The sequence below is a fragment of the Notothenia rossii genome (assembly GCF_949606895.1).
Source record: "Notothenia rossii genome assembly, chromosome: 7".
NCBI classification, from domain to species: domain Eukaryota; kingdom Metazoa; phylum Chordata; class Actinopteri; order Perciformes; family Nototheniidae; genus Notothenia; species Notothenia rossii.
This window is the reverse complement of record NC_136905.1, coordinates 14270517-14292220: the sequence shown is the minus strand read 5'-3', so window position 1 is coordinate 14292220 and position 21704 is coordinate 14270517. Positions and strand designations below refer to the sequence as shown.

The window sequence follows — 21704 nt, the reverse complement described above, 5'->3', positions numbered from 1 at the left end:
AAACGAGTTCAGTGACACTTGTGATTTAATATAGTCAGTCTGAAAATGATTGGTGTTGATAAAACTGTCTCATCCAGTACATACGGGTAGTACGTGTTGTATGAGACAGTTTGTTGAACACCTGTAGTGTGTTTCTTTTCCTCCTTATGTTTCCAGGTGGGTTTGTCTGTCCTTGTCTGTCCGTCAGCAGGGTTGTGGGAAAACTACTGAGGAGATTTGGATAACATTTGGGGGAATGTGTTGTATAGATAAAGAAGAAAGGTTTACATGTATATATTTGAAACATGCACACCCACACAGGTGTTACCAATTATACTGATAGATTTAGCGTTCAGTTGCCCTTACTCCAGGTGCAGCAGCTTATTTAACCAGCTTCATTCCCGTCCTTTACACCAGTGGAAACAGACATTGAACATTAAAAAATAAACATTGCTGCTCCCAATACTTAGCCAAACAATGTGTTTCTTTGGAACTGAGGTTTCGCTCTATCGAGATTGGATTGTGTCTGCTTCCCAGAGGTGCACTGCCTCAGAGAAATGTTTGAAAAGATGAATCCCCTGTTTCTGACAACCTCCACTCACCTGAGAGTGTGTTTCTCCTGGCAGAGGCACGTGCGCTCACAATGCATGCCGTATGTTCTGGGTGCGCACATCCGGTCCCTGCAGTGTGGACCGCTGAAGCCCGGCTCACACAGGCAGGCTCCATCGATGTTGTAGCAGCGCGCCCCGTTAGCACAGTCACACACACCCTTACAGTCCTGCCCGTAGGAGCCTGCAGCACACTCCTCATTACACCTGAGGGACACGGAGAGGTATAGTGATACACTGAGGATCTGGACAACATGGGAAGCAACACACAAGTCTGTTGTTGTTTTGTTAAATATGACAAATCAAATCCAACACTTTCATTTTGAATGGTTATAGTCACTGTTGATGTTAGAGTTAAGGCTGTACTTGTTGGTCTTTGTTGTATTTTGAAATGGTTAGAGTTCATTCTATTTTAAATAAAAAACTGAATTGTTTGACAGATCGTTGTCCTCTTGACACTTTGTAATCAAACATCAGCTAACTGCATGCAATATGCTGATGTATAGCAACCACGTCTGGGTGTGATGCTTACAAAGGACATCAAGTGTATGATGGAGTTTTTTACGTTGGCATACACTTGCAGTCTTAAAGGGGAACAAAACAATTATGAAACATTCCCTTTTTTGTATTCTTCAAAAGAAACCATGGGACTAAACAAGCCATTTAGATGTGACTCCCTTTCCCTCGTCCCATACAGGCTTATAAGAATTGACCAACACCTATCTTAGTAATTCCTCCACATCTTAGGCTGTTGCTATTACTCTTACAAGCCAATCAGAGCCAGGCTTACAAATGAATGGTGGGGGCTTTAAATTGGAGCATGTAAAATATTCTAGTAAAACTCAGAGTATGAGCCTGAAAACACAGTTTGGTTTGTTTCACTTGTAAAGGATAAAAAAACACTGTCCCTTGATTAGATCATTTGATAAAATAACGTTGCCTTTAATATTAGTCAAAAGTAACCACAAAAAAACAACCCACCTGTTACCAGTGAAACCTTTAGCACACTGGCACTGTCCAGTTTCAGGGTCACACTTGCCCCTGTTGTGGCAGAGACACTCATTGGCGCAGTTCTGTCCAAACCGTCCCTCTGAACATCGCTCTGTGCAAACGGCACCCTGCAGAATAACAAGGTTCCAAACATTGAGGCAGAACGAAATGCCAGGAAAAGGAAGATGCATCATTGCACAACTGGAATGAGACACCAACATTGCAACCTTACAATTTACGGTTACTCAAAAAAAAAAGAATTCTCTCTGGTATCACAATCACGTCTCCTGTCATGCATGTTTTCCAAAAACAAAGTAACCTCCTGAAGGAATTTTCACATCAGTGGAAAACCATGCAGCTGAGTGTCCCCAGAGATGACAGGTCGTTTCAAAGTGTCTTAAAAATAAGTTTGTCTCTTAGAACAAAGTAGGAGCCTTCTGGAAATGTACATGAGGCCAATTCAAAATCTGGCAACCTCCACGGATGATATAATGTTTAGTGTCAGTGCAAGCTTTGAGGTAGAGACGTACCGTCCATCCAGGTGGGCAGTCGCAGATCCCTTTGCCTTTACAGATACCTCCGTTCTGGCAGGGGCATCGCGCCTGGCATTTCCTGGAACACGCCTTCTCACAGCTGGGGGACAGGATAGAGCCCATGCTTAATAACAGCTTAATGGACCACTTTAGTCAAAAACACTCCATGTGTCCTCATGAGACATTCCTGAAGACTTAGGTCAATGTTTTCTTCTACAGTCAGACTTTTTGTCTCGAGAACAATTAATCAAGCATTGTTAGTTTGTTCTACTTCTTACTTGAGTAGTCTTTTTTCCTTCATCTCAAGTACCATTCTTTTTAAAGACCAATGGGACTTTTTAAACCTGTTTTAAATTATTATTTTGTTTGCAGATAAATAATGATGGATTGTTATAGAATGTAATTAAAGATTATGGTCTAGGGAAAAGTAAAATACAGGGGTCACAAGCGCTGATCTCTGTGATTAATACACACAAATCACCTAAAAAGCACACTTATGGGATATTATATCTTTGAATGCATCCTTTAGGGACATATTTTAAATATATGCAATTTATCAAGAAGTTGTATCCAGTCATCTTTGTGGCAAAGCCCCCATTTCTTATTTAACTCAAAGTGATGTGTTGTGTGTTCACGTTGGCAGTTCAAGAGTTTCCACTCATATTTAGCAGGGAAGATGTTTGTATTGTTTACTCGTCCTCGGGGTCAAATAAAAATGCAGGCGTAACAGACGACTCATGGATATTAGTGAAGTACGGGCCTTTTTCCCATCTTAAAATTAATTGTGAAAACAAATTGCTTGGTAAAGAAAGACCTGTGTCCGACAAACACTCAGAGAAAATGGAGATTAAAAAATCAACTGTTATTAAATGAGTTATTAAGTATCTCCTCAATCAAATAGCAAACATAGCATTTCACGTTACATTTGTGGCATGACTTGGCAAATTCAATTGCTGCTGACTTTTGCTCTTGTGGACAGATAACCCTTTTGTGTGTTTGTAAACCTGCTTTGATACCATACTTTATTAACTATAAAAGAATAATATGTATGTTATCAACACTTTGGAAACTGAAGAGGGGAACCATTTCAAAATACCAATGTTTACTATGGAGTTAGAGAAAAACAGACCATGTTAATACTACAATAATGTTTTTCAGACAATGTTTGGCCCTATACACAAGAACAGTGGAGCATGTTGTAATACATCTTCCAATATGCAATGCTTCTATCATATATATATTTATGTGAACTTACAAAGTCCCGGTGAAATTGTCCCGGCATGAACACTCTCCGGTTTCTTTATCGCAGGATCCTCCGCTGCCACACTTGCACCTCTGCAGACAGCCCTTCCCGAAGGTGCCTGCAGGACAGGACTCCTCGCAGTGTCGTCCTATAAACCCCGGGGGACACTGACACGTGCCCTTGCCCGGATGGCACAGAGCTTTGTTCTCACACCTGCACTGCTGACTGCAGCCTGCACCCCAGTGTTTCTCATCACACGCTGAAAGGTAACAAGAAAAACTGTTATTGATTATAAATAAGACTACTGATCCAGACTGCTATTCATTCCTGAATATTGCGTTGGTGAGTTGTACTTAAAAAAAATGTGAATTGTGACCCTAGATTTATAAACTCAATCTCCGAATGTATTATCGACCATGATGATAACAAATAGGAAAATGTCAATCTACCCTGGGAGAAAAGGATACAATGGAGATCACACGCTACATCTTTACATAGGGCGACTCGTTGCGTTTTGTTATTTGAATTCAGATATGTTGAAATGAAACAGCCTCACTCGTTCTGACCGAGGAGGTTCTCACTTTGATTGCCAACATTTTCCGACGATTCAAACCAGTCAGCTTCCAGTAATGCACCTCCTACTCTAAACATTGAGTCAGCCTGCTCTGCTATGCTGGAAATGGAGAAAAAAAACACTGAAGCAAAATAAGATTACTCACGATTATTATAACATGCATCCAGAGCCTGTGCTGAAGGATCATTTTGTCTCTTTTGCCTTTTTATAATTCAATCTTTTCCCCCTACACTGTGGTGTACACTGACACTATATGATGTCATGAAACACAAATAAACAGACACAAATCTTATTAAAATAGACAACTCGGAGATGGAAACCAGAACAGGAACAAGAGAGCGCTTTAGGATGACGTAAAGCTCCACAACACATTATTATCTCCATCATGCTTCCACATCTCGCCTTTTAGCCCAGGAGTTTTATATTACCAACACATCATATAGAATTGGCAGCACGATTTGCACGGAGCTCAGAAGATGGACGAGTTTTAAATGGATGATTTTACAGAAGCCTGACGATCGTTTCCGGTGGGGTTAATGTTCAGGGGAGATTCACACAAGGTTTGGATTTCATTTCACTATGAAGAGATCTCAGCCCACTGTGTCGCGTCATGAGACCCCTGACTGGTCGCGGGTGCATTCTTCAAATATCTCATCAATACTTTTTCAAGTCTTGGATATTGGACAACATGGAGTAACTGTGATATCCAATTGCACTGACGTAACACATGGCGAGAGATTTCTTTGAAAGTAAAAACAATTCCAACTATTTCATCCTGAGCCCCATCTTTGTTAGAAGTAGACATTCACTAAAGCCTAAACTACACGTCCATGCTCCACGTTCCCCCCCCCCATCCCCCTACCCTCTTCTGCACATATGCCTGGCCACAGCTTTGAAAAGTATAAGGACTGCTTTGACAATAATTACACAGAGAGTAGAGCAGAGCCAAATTTGGCCTGGAGCAAAGTGCGCCGCCATGGATGACAAGTTTTGTTTATTGCACTAACGTGGAGCAGGACCCTTGCTTCTTTTGTTTAACTAAATCATACCTTTGCTTGTTCTGTGCAGGCATTGGAGAGGGGCTTTGCTGGATTGTGTCGCATTGACTAATGGGAAACTCAGCTGGAGCAGCGGTGGTGTTTACAGACCGTCTGCAGGACAACGTGCAGATTTACTGAAGTTCTGCAGGACCGTCGGCCCTAAGAGCTGAGAGGCTGGAGCGTCCAGACAGAAATGAATGAGTGGGTGAAAAACGAGCGGATTGGACGTGTTATTTTTGAGCAACCAGCTGGCAGAGAGTCAAAGCCCCTCGGTGCTGAAAACTCTTCCTATGTGTTTTGTTTATCTGCATGTAAACATAAATCCTCATCTCTGAGAGTGTTGCTGAGTTTGTTTACACCCAACTAGGGGGGTTAATGTGTTTCCAGAAAAGAAACTTGTAATATTTATTGAAAATCTCTTAACATCACGACGGCAACAGATGAATCGAATGCTCCGACAGAAAGTAAAGGAAAATACTGTCAGTGTTGTCAGCAACTTTTGGAGCTAGTGCAACCTGCTATAATTGGGGAACAGTTGGGAATAATGGGCGTTTTTTTTTCGGTCAGATACATTTTTTTATTTAGCTTACTCCTGCTGTTTTCTCCAATCTTCACATTTGAAAACACAGAAGCGTTTGTGGCCGTTTTTCTTTTAAGTATCTGCATCTGTGCATGATCACTCAGTAATCTACTGCTTGTTTGATTACATCACCACACTGACACACAGCGTTAGGACTTCACAGACTCACTGAACTTTCAGGTTCACACTGAGACTTCCTAAATAATAATACATTTCAGTGATGGGGATAGAGATACAGTATGCATCCATTCAGATGCTCTGCAGTTACCTCCACGGCGAAACAGTATCTAATAATGTGTGCATGTAATCCCACTGATTGACACGCACTTCAGAACTGGCATCTCTTAAATATCATTTATCAGGAATGCACACTGGTATGCTGGGAAAATTCTTCTTTTTCCCCTGACAGTTGTCCAAGCAGTGGTTAGAGTCCTGCTTGCGTACAAAGTCCACTTAATCTTCTGAATATCTAAACAACCCTCGCTGCTGGTTTTTGATTCCAGCTCTTTGCGTATATCTTTTTAAATGTGCTCTGGAAACAGGGCTTACGTAAAGCTTTAAATACTTATACATGACATTTTGTAACTCCCATTGAACCACATTATTCCTTTTCATCATTGTCAAAACCATTATATTCCCATTTTTCACTCTGTTCCCAAGGCTCCTCTCTTTCTATCAGTGAAATGGAGCACCCTTAAGTACTGTACTTGAGTAGAAGAACGTCTAACTGTACTACATTTGGCAGACAACTTTAATTTTTCTTTACAGATTGTAATGTGCTTTCTGTCTTGTCAAAACCATGTCTTCCTACATTTGGTGATCTATCATTTTTCTCAAATGTTAAATGTCTCTTTTTAATGTCTCTGTTGAAGTCAATTGTCCTTAGGCTTTTTTCTTAAGCTGAATCTACTATTTAAAACCTCTTTTAGATTAGCTGGAAACAATCTTAAACCTCTACAGCAATAAAAGGCAACATAATGCAAATGTTATATTTACAAAGAACATCATATATACAGTACTAATAAAATATTGACACTGTGTACAGCAGGATGACCCCCTCCACTTGTGATACTTAAAGAATACTATATTGATAATACTTGCATGTTTTTACTTCTACTGTTTGAATGCAGGGCTTTTACTTATAGGGACGTTTTTTTCATTATAGTTATTGCATGTTTCCTAAGTAAAGGATATGAATACTTCTTTCACTTTAACGTACTGTACAAAACAAAGAATATTGCGTTTGCTTTTCCACCCCTTTTCTTTTTTCCACAAACTAAAAGTGTTTGGTATGAAAACCTCATCCCCTCTCCTCTTTCCCTTACAGTACTTAGATAGCTCAACACACAGGCATCCAGGAAGTGTCAGGGCTCATTCTGCCAAAAAGACTCCATTATAGGAAGATAAAGTCGAGCCAAGGCTGGAGAGAGGAGGAGGAGGAGGAGGAGGAGGAGGAGGAGGAAGCAAAAAAGAGTTTTTAAGTGAGGGTTAGAGGAGGGAGGGAGTGTAAGGAGAGATGTGGAGAACTGGGCCATGCAAGAAAGAGAGGGGTAACATTTTCCATTTCCCCTTCCCATCATCCCCCTGTCAGGACATCAACCGCTACCCGTTAAAGCTATGATTCCTTCTCTCTGCACAGGGATAGAGGGGAAATGGAGGAAGGCTGTGTACTATTGACCCAGCTGACTGCAGAGAAACGGGCTGAAGTTAGTGGAAAACTTCATTACAGTGAGGGGGACAGAATATGTGGTTCTGGTTTCACACTCCATGTTGTTTAGACGATTAAAATCAGTGGGATTTGAGGCAGGACAAACTAGGTTTGACTCACTGTTCTGAGTTGGTGCCTCAAATAACAATTGCATAACCATTTCTGCTGACTGCAGTTTGTAAAAAGAAGACATAAGTGGGTAGAAGCAGTTGGTTTAATGTCTCTGTCTTCGCTCTTATTGGAACTGTGGTCACTTTTTAAGTTACTGCCAAGGTCTTCGGCCCCTAATTTATTTGTTGTTTTGTCTGTCTGACTGTTTGTCTGACTGCCTTTTGTTTTTGTTTGTTTGTTTTTACTCTTGTTTTTATTTGTAAAGCAACCTTGGGTCCCATGAAAGGCGTTATATAAATCTAAGCTATTATTATTATGATTTAACTCGTAACCCATTGCTTTTATGGTGTGCTGTTACATTTATTTGAGCAGAAGTTTGTCAGAACTTTCACTTGTATTACACTTGATTGTTTTATGCTTTTGACTTAAGAGTACTTCTCGAGAAGTTATTATTTTGAACAGTAACTGTGAGAGGTGGCTATGCAGCTCCTTCTGGTCTAGTAAACTGTTTTTTGGACTGAGGCTGACATTAATGACTCATTGCTGGGGATGCGGTAATGCTCCCTTGCTGTTTCCATTGGAAAGGCCTTCAGTGTGTGTGAAGTGATGTATGTGAAGGCGTTTGATTAATTGCCTGTTGTCAATTTCTGTTGTGTGTGTCAAGTTTATTTCTGTGTGCACCTGAAAAGACAGAAGAGGGGGAAGGAGAGAGAGAAAGCAAACAAGGGCGAGAGTGAGAAAATGTCTGAGGGAGGGGAAAAGTGTGATTCATACCGCTGGAACAGTCGTCTCCTCGCCAGCCGCCCTCACACTGGCACCGATCTGGAGCGACACATCGACCATGGACACACTCCTTGGTGCAGCGAGCTGTGGACGAGAAACACACTTTATAACAGGCCTGGCTTTGTGGAGAAAAGTCAATACAACCATGGATGCCACGTCTGTGTGTTGTCTGAGAGTAAAGATCAGACTGTGCTACCAAACTTTATTTTGTCTGATGAATCCCGCAGATTCAACAACATGAGTTAAAGACCTCCCACCCCTCCCTGGATGTCATTTTTCATTAACAAGATGAAGAAGAAGATGAGATATTGTTACAGTAATCCTGGAATTGCCTGGGATTTTTTCCCCATCCAAAAGACAGAATACAGTGTGCCTATGCCCTCTAGAACAAGCCATTCAATGAACCGATTATAGGCCTTGTAAAACAAGTGGACATAGCCTTTGGGTCTGAAAAAGTGAAGCCAATGTGTCCAGCAGGGAAGAACTCCACTGTGTGCAAAACTAAGTCTGATTGTATAAAGGTCTATGACAAAATTCTCACTTCATATATTATATGAGTTAATGGTCTTGACCGTTTTTTTCTAGTCTTGTTCAATACATCATGAAGTTCCTTTTTGTAAATGATAGTCCCATTTAGAGTCAAATAGACGCTGGGTATGCTTTAGGGTGTGGCTATCTTGTGATTGACACCTTGCTGTCATGGCAACTTGTCAGTCTGCTAAGAGTGAGCAGCAATATGGTGGTGCAGTGATGACACATTTATTTAGGCCATCCCTTCACAAAAAGCAATAGGATTTACCCATTGCATTTTGGTATATCACAGAAAATAAGCTTTATGGCAAACACACATTAGCAGTACTTGACACATTTTGTTCAGCAGGATTATCTCCACATATTAACCCCACGTTGTGATTTTTTAAAGCATAAATTAAGCTTAAACAAAAGCTAAAGTAATGCTATAAACAAACTGCACTACGGCTGTGGATCGCCACCGCTAAGCTAAAGGCAGACGTGATGACTTTGTTTATTTAGTCACTTTATAGCAACCGCCATTCTTACGACACGTTGAAGCTTCGGTTATTCAGGAGTGGAGTATTTACTGATGGGTTTTATGTTGTGGAACAAAACGTGAAATCTCATTAGTCAAAAAAGCATTCACTTCGGATGAGAATACCGAAAGCGCTAAAATGCTAACTATTTTCTGGGTTTTAGGACTCATCACTGCCTCACGGTGTATCGCTCCTATAGCGTCCCATAAAATATATGGCATTTGATATAAATGAGTGTAGAGTGCTACGGAAATTATGATTAATGTTTCAAAAGCGTACTATTTCAAATGTGTTTTTCTATTCAATTAAAAATCTATTCAACTAAACTATATTCTTTCCCTTCGCAATAAATAGAATAAATCTGCCAGCTCGACAGCTGCGCTCAAACCACCACCCTGAAAGCATGTCAGACGCCATTCATATTGACAAGGAGCCTCTTAGAGAGTCTTTGAGTTGCCAGCATCATAAGGTGTTGCTATTTAATTAATCCAAACATGCATTCATGACTGAAAACGTATAATTACATAAATCCACCAGAGATTTCTTATATTTGTGTTGCACTAGATGAGTGATCTCTAATCACATACTGCATTTTGCACGGGGTGTTTTTCTGTTCAATAAGCAATCATTTCACTGATTACTTTCTCCTTTAGTTGCAGGTGTGTTCACACTGGAGCCTGGAAATTGCTAACTAGTCATCAAATAAATGAGGTAAGCATAATTGTATCTAATTATATGTATTTAGAAAATAAGGAAACACTGTACATTATACAGAAAGTGGGTGTAGGAGGAGTCATAGATGACACACTGGGAGGAGAGATATTTCAATTATAAAACTTAAAGTAGCAATCAGTGGGCTCCAATCTTTGTCAGTCAGTGGAATCAAAGGCTTGTTTGGCTCCAAGAGAAAAACTCCACACAGAGAACGGCGTCATGAGACCACTGTGAACGTTGGCGCAACCAAGATGTGTATATTCTCGGCTGAACAAAAAAACATTTATCTCCAAAATGTCAGTTATTGAAGCACAAAGCACGGAAACCTTGTTATTACCATCCTGCACTTCTGAGATCATCCAGTGATGTATGGGAGAGTTTGCAAAGCTAAGGTAGAATTTCCTAAACCATGGAGCCATGTGGGGTTTCCCTTTATTTATATATGTCACCGCTGATTGTCAGCAATAACAGTGTGTCAAACTAAACGGTTGACATCTGCATCAGTTTGGTATTTTTAGACGCCAAAAATGAATCTGTTGTTTATTTTAACTACTGCACCGATAGGTTTATTTAAAAATAAAAAACTGCCTAAAATTGACAATGGGCTTTACGTTAGAGTACTTAAAGTTAAGATAATGATTGTAGTTATAGGTTAATGATTACTTAAATCACATACAACATTTGTGATGCCAAAGAAACTGAGGTAGAAATTAAATCCATATGAAGAAATCTCCCCTTCAAACATATTTGATGTTCATGTTTGTTCTGAATTTACTAAAACATTTTGAATTCAAAGGATACAACGTTAAAGTACACCCCAAGATGTTAGAAGAAAGACACTCAAAATGTAGTCTATACAGTAGATAAACAAAAGAATCAGTATAAACTAAAGCAACCTTGATAAATATCTAAATCAAAAATAGACATAAAACAGATGGATTGTGTATGTTTGTTTTAAAATGTAACTTTACTCTATAAATAGTTATACCAATGTGTTAAAGTCCCTTTTTGTTTTGGACAACGTTATTTTATTTCATTCAAGGCTTCAGCTCTGTTTCCATATTATCTTGAGGCTTGAGTGTTTGTGCACTGAGGATTTTGTTCACATGATGCTATTTCTGTTGTTGTTCCCTAAGCTGCATGCAGCCGTGTCACAACTTTTATATCCATCAGGAACAGATGCTTAGTTGATGAAATATAAGTTGCTGAATTATATGGAATCCTAGAACTGAAATAAAATGTGAAAATGATGCGGAGGGTTTTTTATGGTGTCAGCAACACACACTTTAGTTTAGTTACAATTCCAGCTGGTACAGCCAATATCAGCATGAAAAGCCCCAGTGGGACCCGAACCCATAATTGTGGTAATTCCAGCATCATGTGCAACTCATATTGACTTTGCATGTTGCATGGAAAAAAAAGACTAAAAATAAATGTTGGTATTGTGCTAGATTGCTGCCCAAAGTATTCATCCAACATCAGGTTACTCTGTTGGTTCAGCGTCTCCTCAACATGTGCTCCTAAAGCTGTGCAATACAGGCTTTTAACGGTAAACCTGCGTATGGATTAATGTATTTCCTAGCATTAGACCATGAAGACAGAATCAGTCTGCCAAGGACTTGCAACACTCTTAAATGCTCCTGTCAAAAAAAGAATTTGCATTAACTTACAAAATATTTCAAACCTGAGCTGTCTCTTTATCGAGTACACGGGAATCTGCCAGAAACGTCACATTAGTTTCCAAATTCCTAAATATGTTTTGAATATTTGTTGATTTAAAATATGGCACTTAATCATTTTGCTTATACACAATGTTAGTTTGCAATCTACAATGATGTTGCACACTCATGGGTGGGACCAGGGGGGTAGCTACCCTTGAGGACACTGAGGTCATGTCCTCAGTAATCTTTTCGGGGATTTTGGACAATTTAGCAACAAAGTGTACAATATATAAATTAAGAGTAAACACTTTCAGAGGTTTATTCCAGTTTCTTTTTATCTATATATTTAGATCTGACTCCTTTTTAAGGCCTACCGAAAGGAGACAAATAAAGAATGTTTTTAATGTTTAGAAATTATCTTAATAACTATGAATGTACTTTTCCTAAAAAGCCTCTGATACAGTATGTGCATGAATATGTATTAATATACGCTGTCCTTGATAAATAAACTAATAATTAAAATAAGAATTTATAATTTCTTCATTATATGTTGAGTCCTAACACAGGGAAGATTGTATATTAGAACTAAATATACAGTAAATGATCAGGGAGATTTGGCGCAGTTTAAATAGTTATTTAAGGATAAAACACATGGCATTTTGTTTTTATGAAGCGGGTTCACTTGCACTAAGCCTTTTTTCCTTATCCTGTGTACAGCCCAGTGTGGGACAGGATTATTTATTAACAAACTCACACATTGGTTTGGTACCTCTGTACACATTTTGGGCTTGAAATGTACCTTTTAATTTGAATATAACTGAAATCAGGCATACTTTGGTGTTTAGTTTGACAATGATGTTAAACCTCTTAATTCCCATCTTGAAAACACTTTTCCTCTCCTCCACCATTTATTTTTGATTTCCTTCTGTCTGCCTTACTTATAATTTAAAAAGTACGCAGCTGAGTGTATTGTTTCAAGTTTCACATCATTACTTACGGACACATTTTTCTCGGCTCTCGTAATAGCCGGGGCAGCACTGGTATCTCTTGCGATAGTCTGTCTTCACCGCCTGCCTGTAGGCCGTCTTGTAGGTGATCCTGAAAGAATGACACAGTCAGACAGGAAGCTTGGACCCTCCACTGACAGGAACAGGAAGTGAGCATGAACAGGAAATAGGTCGTAATGCTTCTCCTACCTGTGGCGCAGGCATCTGTAGGAGGTCCGAGGGTCGGAGCACGGCTCCTCCGTCACCCGGTCGTAAGGATGCGAGTAGGACTCTTTGACTGAGGTGGTGAAGCTGAAAAGCAAGGCAACACATTTTAAAACCTTCACAGAATAAAATACAAAAGCTCCATCTTTGAGCAAGGCCCCTGTGAATTATGTGAAGAGGGGGTCAACATATGAATTGCCAGTTGTACGAGACCCTGTCAACAATTAATCAATACATTGATACAGTTGGTTAAAAGAAAGGCTTCTATTTAAAAATGGAATGTGATGGAATTAGTCATTTTTAGGCAAACATGTCAAACGTTTTATGGTTCCAGCTTTTCAAACGTGAGGACTTCATTACTTTCCTGATAGTAAACTGAACATGATCGAACTTGATTTACGGTATGATGGTCAAATAAAATAAGCATTCTCAATACTCTCCTACAATCATTTCATACATAAAGCAATTCATGGATTGATTGAGGATTGATTTTGTGGATTGGTTAATCATGAAAACAAGTGCTGCCGTCTCTGAACCCTAATGACTGTGGAGGTTCCCTTTGGCTGTAGACTCTCAGTCTGGTTTCAAAATAGTCATATCAACATTTACATGAGTTGCTCTTTCTTAATAAACATGTTAGAAATGTTGTTGATTCATAAAATGTTACATGTGTCGAGTTGTCTAATAGCAATGGCCTTAGTGGTTTGGGTCCAGTTAAAGTAAACTTTCAGCACTATGAATGCAGCAGTGCTTGAAAAAAAATGTTGTATATTTGATATAAAAACAGTGACATTTTTCAGTTTGACTAAGTCATACAGGCCTCACCTCTCCCACAGGCTGCACACATTCGGGTCTCTTGGGTTCAGAGAGTAGCTCAGACCAATCAGGAAGCTCGACAGCAGCAGGACGGCGGAGCTCTGCAGAGTCGCCATGGTCCTGAGGGGTAAAAAAAAGACAGACATTTACAAAGGGATGCAAAAACCCAAACATTTCAGCAAGGATGGCAGGGGGCCGAAACATATTTATTTTGTTAGACTGGGAAACTAAACTGAAGGTGGAGACAGTAAAAGCAACATTTGTACAACGCAAAGCAATCTGGTTATGCAACTTGTACGGTATGTACCGTTTGTTTAGGCTAGGCTGAAGAGGTGATGTTAAAAACGGCCATTTCTCATGAAGACGAATTGAATTAACATGCCTTAAACACCAATTTTAAAGAAACCTTTCAAAGAAGAAGAGTCATTTTGAGGTTTATTTTTACTGCGGGATCAAGTTGAGCAGCATGAAACACAACAATAAACCTAACCCTCGCAAACTCACTGTGGAAAATGTTGCACACCCAAAACGGGAAAATAAAAAAAAGTTCCAGTCCTGCTCTCTATTTGACATTTACATCCATTGTTTTTTGTTTACTATAATTAAAATTTCACAGTGTGGCGGACAGAAAGATTAAATAAAATCTGTTTCTCGGTACCTATAAACTGCGGTTAAGGTTTGAGCCTGTGATTGTAAAAAGAGTTTGTTAAACACTCAGCAGAGGTGAGGCAAAGAGCCAGACTTGAAGCGTAACGCCGTCTCAACATGGTACATAAAACACAGAGGAGTAAGATCGGGAGTACAAAAAAAAAATGAGAGTCAAGAAATCCGACTCCCTATTCCTGACCCCTATCAATCAGAGCTGAGTGCGGCCTCCACGCTCCTCTGCTGTCCCAACACACTCCTGCAGCATCTGGATCTGATCAGTGCGTCGGCCCCAGAGAGCGCCTCGGCACGGGGACCCTGTTGGGCTCTCAGGGAGCCGAAGGGAGGCTATTTTCTAATATCTCATCGTAATGAACAGAAGTTCAGCAGCTCAGTATTGTGAGCCCTCTGCTGAAAGCATCGTGGGAATGCAACACTTTTTAGAAAACGGGGTCGTAATGTTGACATAGGATGAGTCGAGCGTGTTCCTCTGTTTTCTCCACAAGTCCCATCTGACAGAATTAATGAACCAAGGCTTCTCATGTCATCTACTCATGGCCCGAGAGAGATGTGTGATATGTTGGGATAGTGGCATCGCAGGAACCAATCAAGATTGTCTTCTTCATGGATAAACATCCCAGATCTAAGGAGTGACAGCAAATGTCTCCTTTACTTTGAAACTTAGATCCTCCCTCAAAGTTTCATAACATTATATAATATGTCTTTTGAGAATTGTATGACCACTACAATCATCACATTGAGTAAGGTGACGAAAACTTTAATACCGTAAGAATTGGAGTAATATGTTTGGTCAATAAGGTCAGTGAGGCCCTACTTTCTCTACTGCTTTGCTCTGATCGAATATATGATGTTTATCTGGTTGTTGTTACATTTATGACTTTTTTAACTGGCTGTTTTCTCACAGAAAGGCTATCAGTGATGTTTAGGTGGTAAACATTGGTAGACATTTGGTCAAGGTTAAGTTAGAGAAACTTAAACTCAATAGTAAGTCAGTGAGAAAACGATGTATGAGTTAGAGGTTCGTACCCGGTTCCTGGCAGTACTCTGTACCGCATTGTTTTAATGTCAAACAGCTTTCTGGCCCTTTGTCCTCCATGTCATCTTTTCCTCCTGGAGAAACATTCTTTGTTAAATTTTCACGCACATATTTGCATTCTAAGTCACACTGCTGGAAAATTGGGGAAACTTCCCGCGATGAGGAAAATATTTGCCTGTGGCTTGGTGAATAATGCATGCCTCTAATAGTGCCAAGGTCAGCGGTTCAATTCCCATTGGAGCCATTTGATGTATGTTTACAAAATGTGCTTTTGTCTTTATAGTGGATTGCATGAGAAAAAGAATAAGGTCAGAATAAGGATTATTTGAAGAAACAGTTCACCATAAACACCTCTGCAATCAATCAGAAGCTCATTTAATATAACTACATCTATGTTTACTCTGTCCAGGGGCTGGTTATCACTGCTGGAGATTTGGCATGGCGAGGGCAGCATAAATCAGTGCGACTGCACAGATCTTCTGCTTCTGATAAACTGCGTCTGAGTACTCTCCTACTCTGTCAGGAGTTAATTCACTTGCTGGCACAAGCGCTAACGCCTCAGAAATCTGTGCCACAAAAACAGAATTTTATGAGAACAGGCATATGGCTTTTATTAAGAGGAGTCATCAACTTCACCAGCCACTTCATTGGACTAGGGGTAAATATTTTTCATTACCTTCTTTTCATTTTAATTGTGCTTCATTAGAGAAAGGCTTCAAACCGCATGGGAATTCTTAAATGCTGAGAAAGAGAGCTTAATGACTGCAGCCGGAGTTGTTTTGAAGTCGAGCTCAGACGTTGTTTGCATTGCATGTTTGGGTTACCTACAGAAGGGGGGGGGCAGTTAGACGTCTGGAGCTCCAGGTGGTAGTGTCATCATCTGGAAACTGGACCTTTAATGGGGCTACCCTGCTTTAGAGGAGCAAAGGAGTGTTCAGGTACTCTAAGAATCGAGTTTAACCCAAACTCCTCACCGACTGTTGATGGATTGATTCCTTTCCTTTCCTCCTTTTCACATAATAGCTGTCCACTCATTACATTCAGGCCTAAGCTATCATTATTTCCTTTGAGTTCTTTCCAAACTGCAGCTCTGAACCCTTTCACTTGGACAAGCTTGGTTATAAAGCGGAAAAACACGAGTAGCATGATTTATTGCAACAGTTGTCCCTTTCATTTGTTTTGTACGTGATGTACGTGATGCACCTTCATACTTCACATCCACTGGTCAAAGAGGCTGGACCGAGTTCAGTGAAGAACATCAAGGGTAGAGGTTGCGCCAACATACAGTATTTAGATCTTTGTAATAAAAAACAAACAGTCAATCTCATCCAGTGCCGAGAGACTTTCATGTGGCTCTATAAACCGCTATTAAATAGACAAAATGCCACACACACAGGAAAATGTGAATCTGCACTCATCCCACACATATAACGTCAACATGAATGCACACTCCCACACCCAATACACAGTTTGTAACTGTAACGACTGATCATGTGTTTTCATGTTCTGGCGTCATTACACACACGTATCAAATGAGTCCCATACGTTGAATTGAGTTCAAAGGGAGACTATATTTAGTAACTAAGGACATTTAGCTAATCCAATGAGCTTCTCTTCACTGACTCATTCTGTCGCGGCCCAAAGCAGCGTCCCACGCACACACCAACAGAGGAATGCTGTGAGCTGTTTAAGGGCCCGAAATGCTCTTAACAGAACCGCATAGGGGCTTCAAGTGAAAACAAAGCCCAAATGAAAACAGATGCCTTGGTTTTATATTAATCCTGCTAGACCTTCGTACCCATGTTATTACCATATTCTGCTTCAATCAAGAGCCCTTCAGGACGCACAAGTGCTGACAACTAGAACATTGTTTTGATTCCATTTTATGCAAGAGAGCCATTTCTTGACAGATATATACTCCCATCAGACTGCATGTTCTCTTTAGTTGAACAGTCAGTACAGAGCCTTCAACCACATAGAAACAGGATCTTCTTCTCTAATGTGATTATCAATATATTGTTTGCCAATTTAGATCAGAATATTGATACCACTATCATGTCTGTCATTCAAAATGAAGTATGTGACAGAGATTTTCATTTGATCTTAGCTTAAAGACTGGAAGCAGGGGGAAACAGCAGGCCTGGTTCAGTCCAGGGGAAGTGAAATCTGCATATATTAGTATCTCTCAAGTTTACTTTATTACATTTGCAGTGCTCATTCAGGTAGAAAATATTAGTCACACACTGGAAGGGAAAGTATGGTGTAGAGAAATGGATAGAAAAACATTGGCTGGGATATTAAGAAATACAGTAAGAGAGAAAGATGGACAGTCCTGCAAATACAAGTTCATTTTCATGTCGACGTGCTCTGATTTCAGTCAGAAGCAGAAACTACACAACGTGTCCTTCTCTTTTTATGGCTATTTCTAAGCTTCTCTTGGTAGTTTGGATGCCAATATGCTCTTCCAGAATCAACTACATCAGAAACTTTAGATGTCTTTGTTCTGAGCAACTCAAACCAGAGTCAGTGGACTACAAAAGAAATACAACATGGTGAAATGTAATAGATTTCCTGAGTTATGACACACATGTGCAGGTGAATCATATTACTGTGTGTCTTAGAAAAGTGAATCAAACTGCGGGTAATTTATGTCTTGTTTCATACCAACCCGGTAAATAGGGACTCTCATATCGCACAAATCCCACTACGTTTAATGTCTTATTTAAAAGAGATCATAAGGTAATTCAAGACATTAAAGCTGGGGTATGTAATTTATTTCAGAACACTTTTTGTTATATTCCATGGAATGCTCTTAACATCCGATAGTAATGAATACATTACATGCTTTGACAATAAATACATTAAAAAATGTCATCTGTGGAAGCCGTGGCGCTGTAAAAAGCACGACCAATCACCTGAGCCGGCCCGTCTAAAATAACTGGATGGCCTACCTGCCTGTCAGCCTTCCATCTGTGCACAAACTTATCTAGTGCCCTGATTGGTCATGTGCGCGTTCTTGTGTTTGTTGGAGGAGGGGCTTTGTAAGGAAGTGGCAGATTTTTTCCGGCTGTGTATTTTCAAATTCTAGCGCACTCGAGCTGGTTTCTCCAAAATTACCTACCCCACCTTTAATCAATGCAAGTTTAGAGTAGAAAGCATGTTTTCCATTGAGAGTACAATAGAAAACAGATCTGAAACTGGTTGTATAATATTAAATAAGATGCATGAAACTTTAAAGGATTACTTCTGGGAAATACTTTCAGAATAAAATCAAATACTTGGAAAGCTGTTTAAATATGGGCAGGTGTTCTTTATCAAGTTGTATTTTAAACATGATTTACGTTTCCTGTAGTTTGTCATAGCAGTGCAAAAAGAAAGTGAATCATTAAGTAAATGGCATCTGAATACGTTTTTTGAGATTGCTCATTACAGTTTAAATGCAGTGAGAGACAGTTTCAAATAAAAGTGCTTGCCCGATCTATCAGCATACAGCAGAGGCAGTGATTTAATTTACTCGTGGATCCCTGCGGGAGGGGATTAGAAGTGGTTTAACCCAAATGTAAAGTCAATAAATCAATGAGAGAGCAGAAATTAAGAATCATTGCTCTTGTATCAGCTTTACTCCCAAGTGGTCCGCTGCCCACCCAAAGTGAGCTCTCTACAAATACTAATAAGCTCCCTGAGACACAGTTGTAGCCCTTTAAATGTCCTTGACATGAAAAACTAAGTGAGAAACGTTGTTTTGAGCATTATAAATTGGCAAAACCTCCAACAACACACAAAGGAAAGAGGAAAAGAGAACAAAAATCAACTAAATTGTTTCCTGGCAACACGATGGTCAAACTGCACATGATTAAGCATTGCTGTGCACCATCACACTTAAAAATGGGCTTTAAAGTTGCGGTGTGTATCGCAGGCTTAAGGAGATTTAAATGATCACCCTGTGATTGTGATCATCTCCGTTATCAGAAAATACCCTCCACAGGAGAGAAGAGCCAAAGTGTTGCGTCACACATTTACAGTTCAGCTCTAAGAAAAACAAATCTATAAAACTGCTCGAGGCGAGAAACAGACAGAAACTGGAAATATCAGCTTCCATGTGACACACCGACCACAGTCCCCTCTCTCTGACTCCCCCTCCTCTCCATCCCACCCTCCCGTTAAACTAGAGTTACTGTAAACTGAAAATAAAACCCATAATCCTTTGCATATGAGTTCTCTTCTTGGGCGTAGGAACGGTTCTGCTGTTAGACCGCATGGAGGCTGGCACAATGTAGCTGCTATGCCTCATGTTGGGTGGGTGAGCGCAGAGACCCTTAGCAACACACTGGGACTCGGAGGAACAATTACATGCCACACCCAAATACTTATTGTGAGAAACACACATTTAACTTCAAACAACACACCCACGTATTAAATGAACCACATTATCCAGCGTAAATCCAGAGAAATATCCCAACGCCTACATCAACACGTTTCCCCTCTGTTGACAGCAAAGACATGGTATACGGTAAAAGGTGGTACTCTGCCACCGAAGCTGAACCCCCACAGTGGAAAAAAGCTTTCAGTGGAAAACTCTTGGCAGCTTAAGTGCCGTTGATGGTTCTGGGGGGAGTTGCGTGACAAAAGGATGATCTAGCGAGGGAGAGACGAGAGGGAGGCATTGCACATCTTGGAAGGCTGAATTGTGCTGAGTGAGATCTGCTGCGTTTGCTATCTGCAAGACTGGAGAAAGTGAAGATTCATAAACTTTTGACCTCTTAAACAGCCGTCACTTGCAGCAGTGCATTTCTTTTTAATGTCTCTTTCTTCTGTTTCCTTTCTCAGGTAGATTAATAGTCCTTTTCTGCAACTCTATCTTATAATTATGTCTGCAGATCTGTCCCACACGTTTGCTACATTTTCCAGCAATAACATGGGAATACATCATTTAGATCCTCTTGAACAAAAGACTTCTTACCTACAGGCTCTTAAATACAACGACAGATGCTTTGTGCAGCCTGCCAATCTGTCCTTGTGTTCAAGTCATTTTAAAGCTCTGTTTAATTAGGGGAGTTGGAACAACTAATGAAATCACCTTAAGTCAACTCTATGTCATTTCTACGGAAATGTGAGACCAGCTTTCACTTGGCACTCAGTCTTCGCGGTCTGGGATCCTTTATTTAACTGAGAAAAAACAGGAAACAGTATGTGTCCCCCCCCCCCCTCTTTCCTGGACCCAAGTTTAGGTCCCAGGGGAATCGATGACAGATTCATCTAAAGCAGATCTGAGGTCAGTTAGCTGCCTTTAACCTTGTCTTTATTGTCCCATCATATCACCTTGCAGCAGCCAATACAAATACAAAAAAAAAAACATGCAATCTACTGAATATTAAAAATGTACACAAGCCAAAACATGGCCATCAAAATATCAAGAGGCCTCAAGGTAGGAGAACAAACATGTAACTTAACAATTAAAAGACAGGAGCAGATTTAAGAAGATGGTATCTAAGAATGTGCGTTAACCACAACCTTTCCTTTTGTGGTAAATAACTAATAGAAAGATAAGATAGAGTGTGTGTGTGTGTGTGTGTGTGTGTGTGTGTGTGTGTGTGTGTGTGTGTGTGTGTGTTGTGTGTGTGTGTGTGTGTGTGTGTGTGTGTGTGTGTGTGTGTGTGTGTGTGTGTTTATGTTGGACAGTGCTGGATTCTCTGGAGCTCATGTGACATCATCTGTCCCCACGGTGATGGAGAGCAGAGTCTGTGGATGGCAGTGGTTTTGGTGATAAGGTCACCATGGTAACGCAGTTGTTTTGGAGAGCATGAGAACATCAACATGAGTCGAGCTGAGGTCAGTGCGGGGTTTACATCGACTCCTATCTGCACCGAGTAGGAACTGCAAAAACATTGATAGAACTTGAACTGACAAAACAGTTTCTGTTGCGTAATACTGAAATACGTTTTGGCTTGAAAACACTTTTTTAGTTTCACAAATCCAGTATAAGACACGCAACTCAGATTTCTGAGAGTCTAGTCGGCGAGAGCACTACGAGAAATATATTCTTTGTTTTGGTATCTTAAACATAAATATCAGGTGACACAACTATTTCACTTTAAAGGACTATTAAAACATTCTTTGTTGGTATATTAATAATAATACAATAATAATAAAATACTATGCCATGTTTGAACCTTTCATATTTACCAAATGTTCCACAAATACCTGCGGTTAAAAGCTTATCTTTATCTCTAAAGCTTTATCCTTTGCACTTTTGTGACTTAACAATTACTTTAAAGTGGACCTATTATGCAATATTGGAAAAATATATTGTAGGGCCATACCTCTACAAAGCACTTCTGTGAAGTTTTTTGTTTAAAATACCAAACAGTTCACCCATTGTAGCCATGCCTCATACTGCTCATA

The 21704-nt window shown here is 40.0% G+C and overlaps 1 protein-coding gene and 1 long non-coding RNA gene across 2 annotated transcripts in view; one reads left to right on the top strand and one right to left on the bottom strand.

Moving 5' to 3' along the window:
• Positions 1-21704, bottom strand: part of pear1 (platelet endothelial aggregation receptor 1) — a 43297-nt gene that overhangs the window by 10582 nt on the left and 11011 nt on the right. The window contains exons 2-9 of the mRNA XM_079691514.1: positions 13610-13720; positions 12770-12871; positions 12571-12671; positions 8141-8233; positions 3366-3612; positions 2108-2210; positions 1569-1705; positions 582-794 (exon numbers count right to left, since the gene is read on the bottom strand). Coding sequence (XP_079547640.1) covers positions 582-794; positions 1569-1705; positions 2108-2210; positions 3366-3612; positions 8141-8233; positions 12571-12671; positions 12770-12871; positions 13610-13716 — 1103 coding nt within the window. The 5' untranslated portion in view covers positions 13717-13720. The remainder of the gene's footprint in view (positions 1-581; positions 795-1568; positions 1706-2107; positions 2211-3365; positions 3613-8140; positions 8234-12570; positions 12672-12769; positions 12872-13609; positions 13721-21704) is intronic.
• LOC307045692 lies at positions 666-6442 on the top strand. The gene is made up of 3 exons (XR_013809973.1): positions 666-811; positions 3420-3619; positions 4996-6442. It is a non-coding gene; the product is annotated as an uncharacterized lncRNA (long non-coding RNA).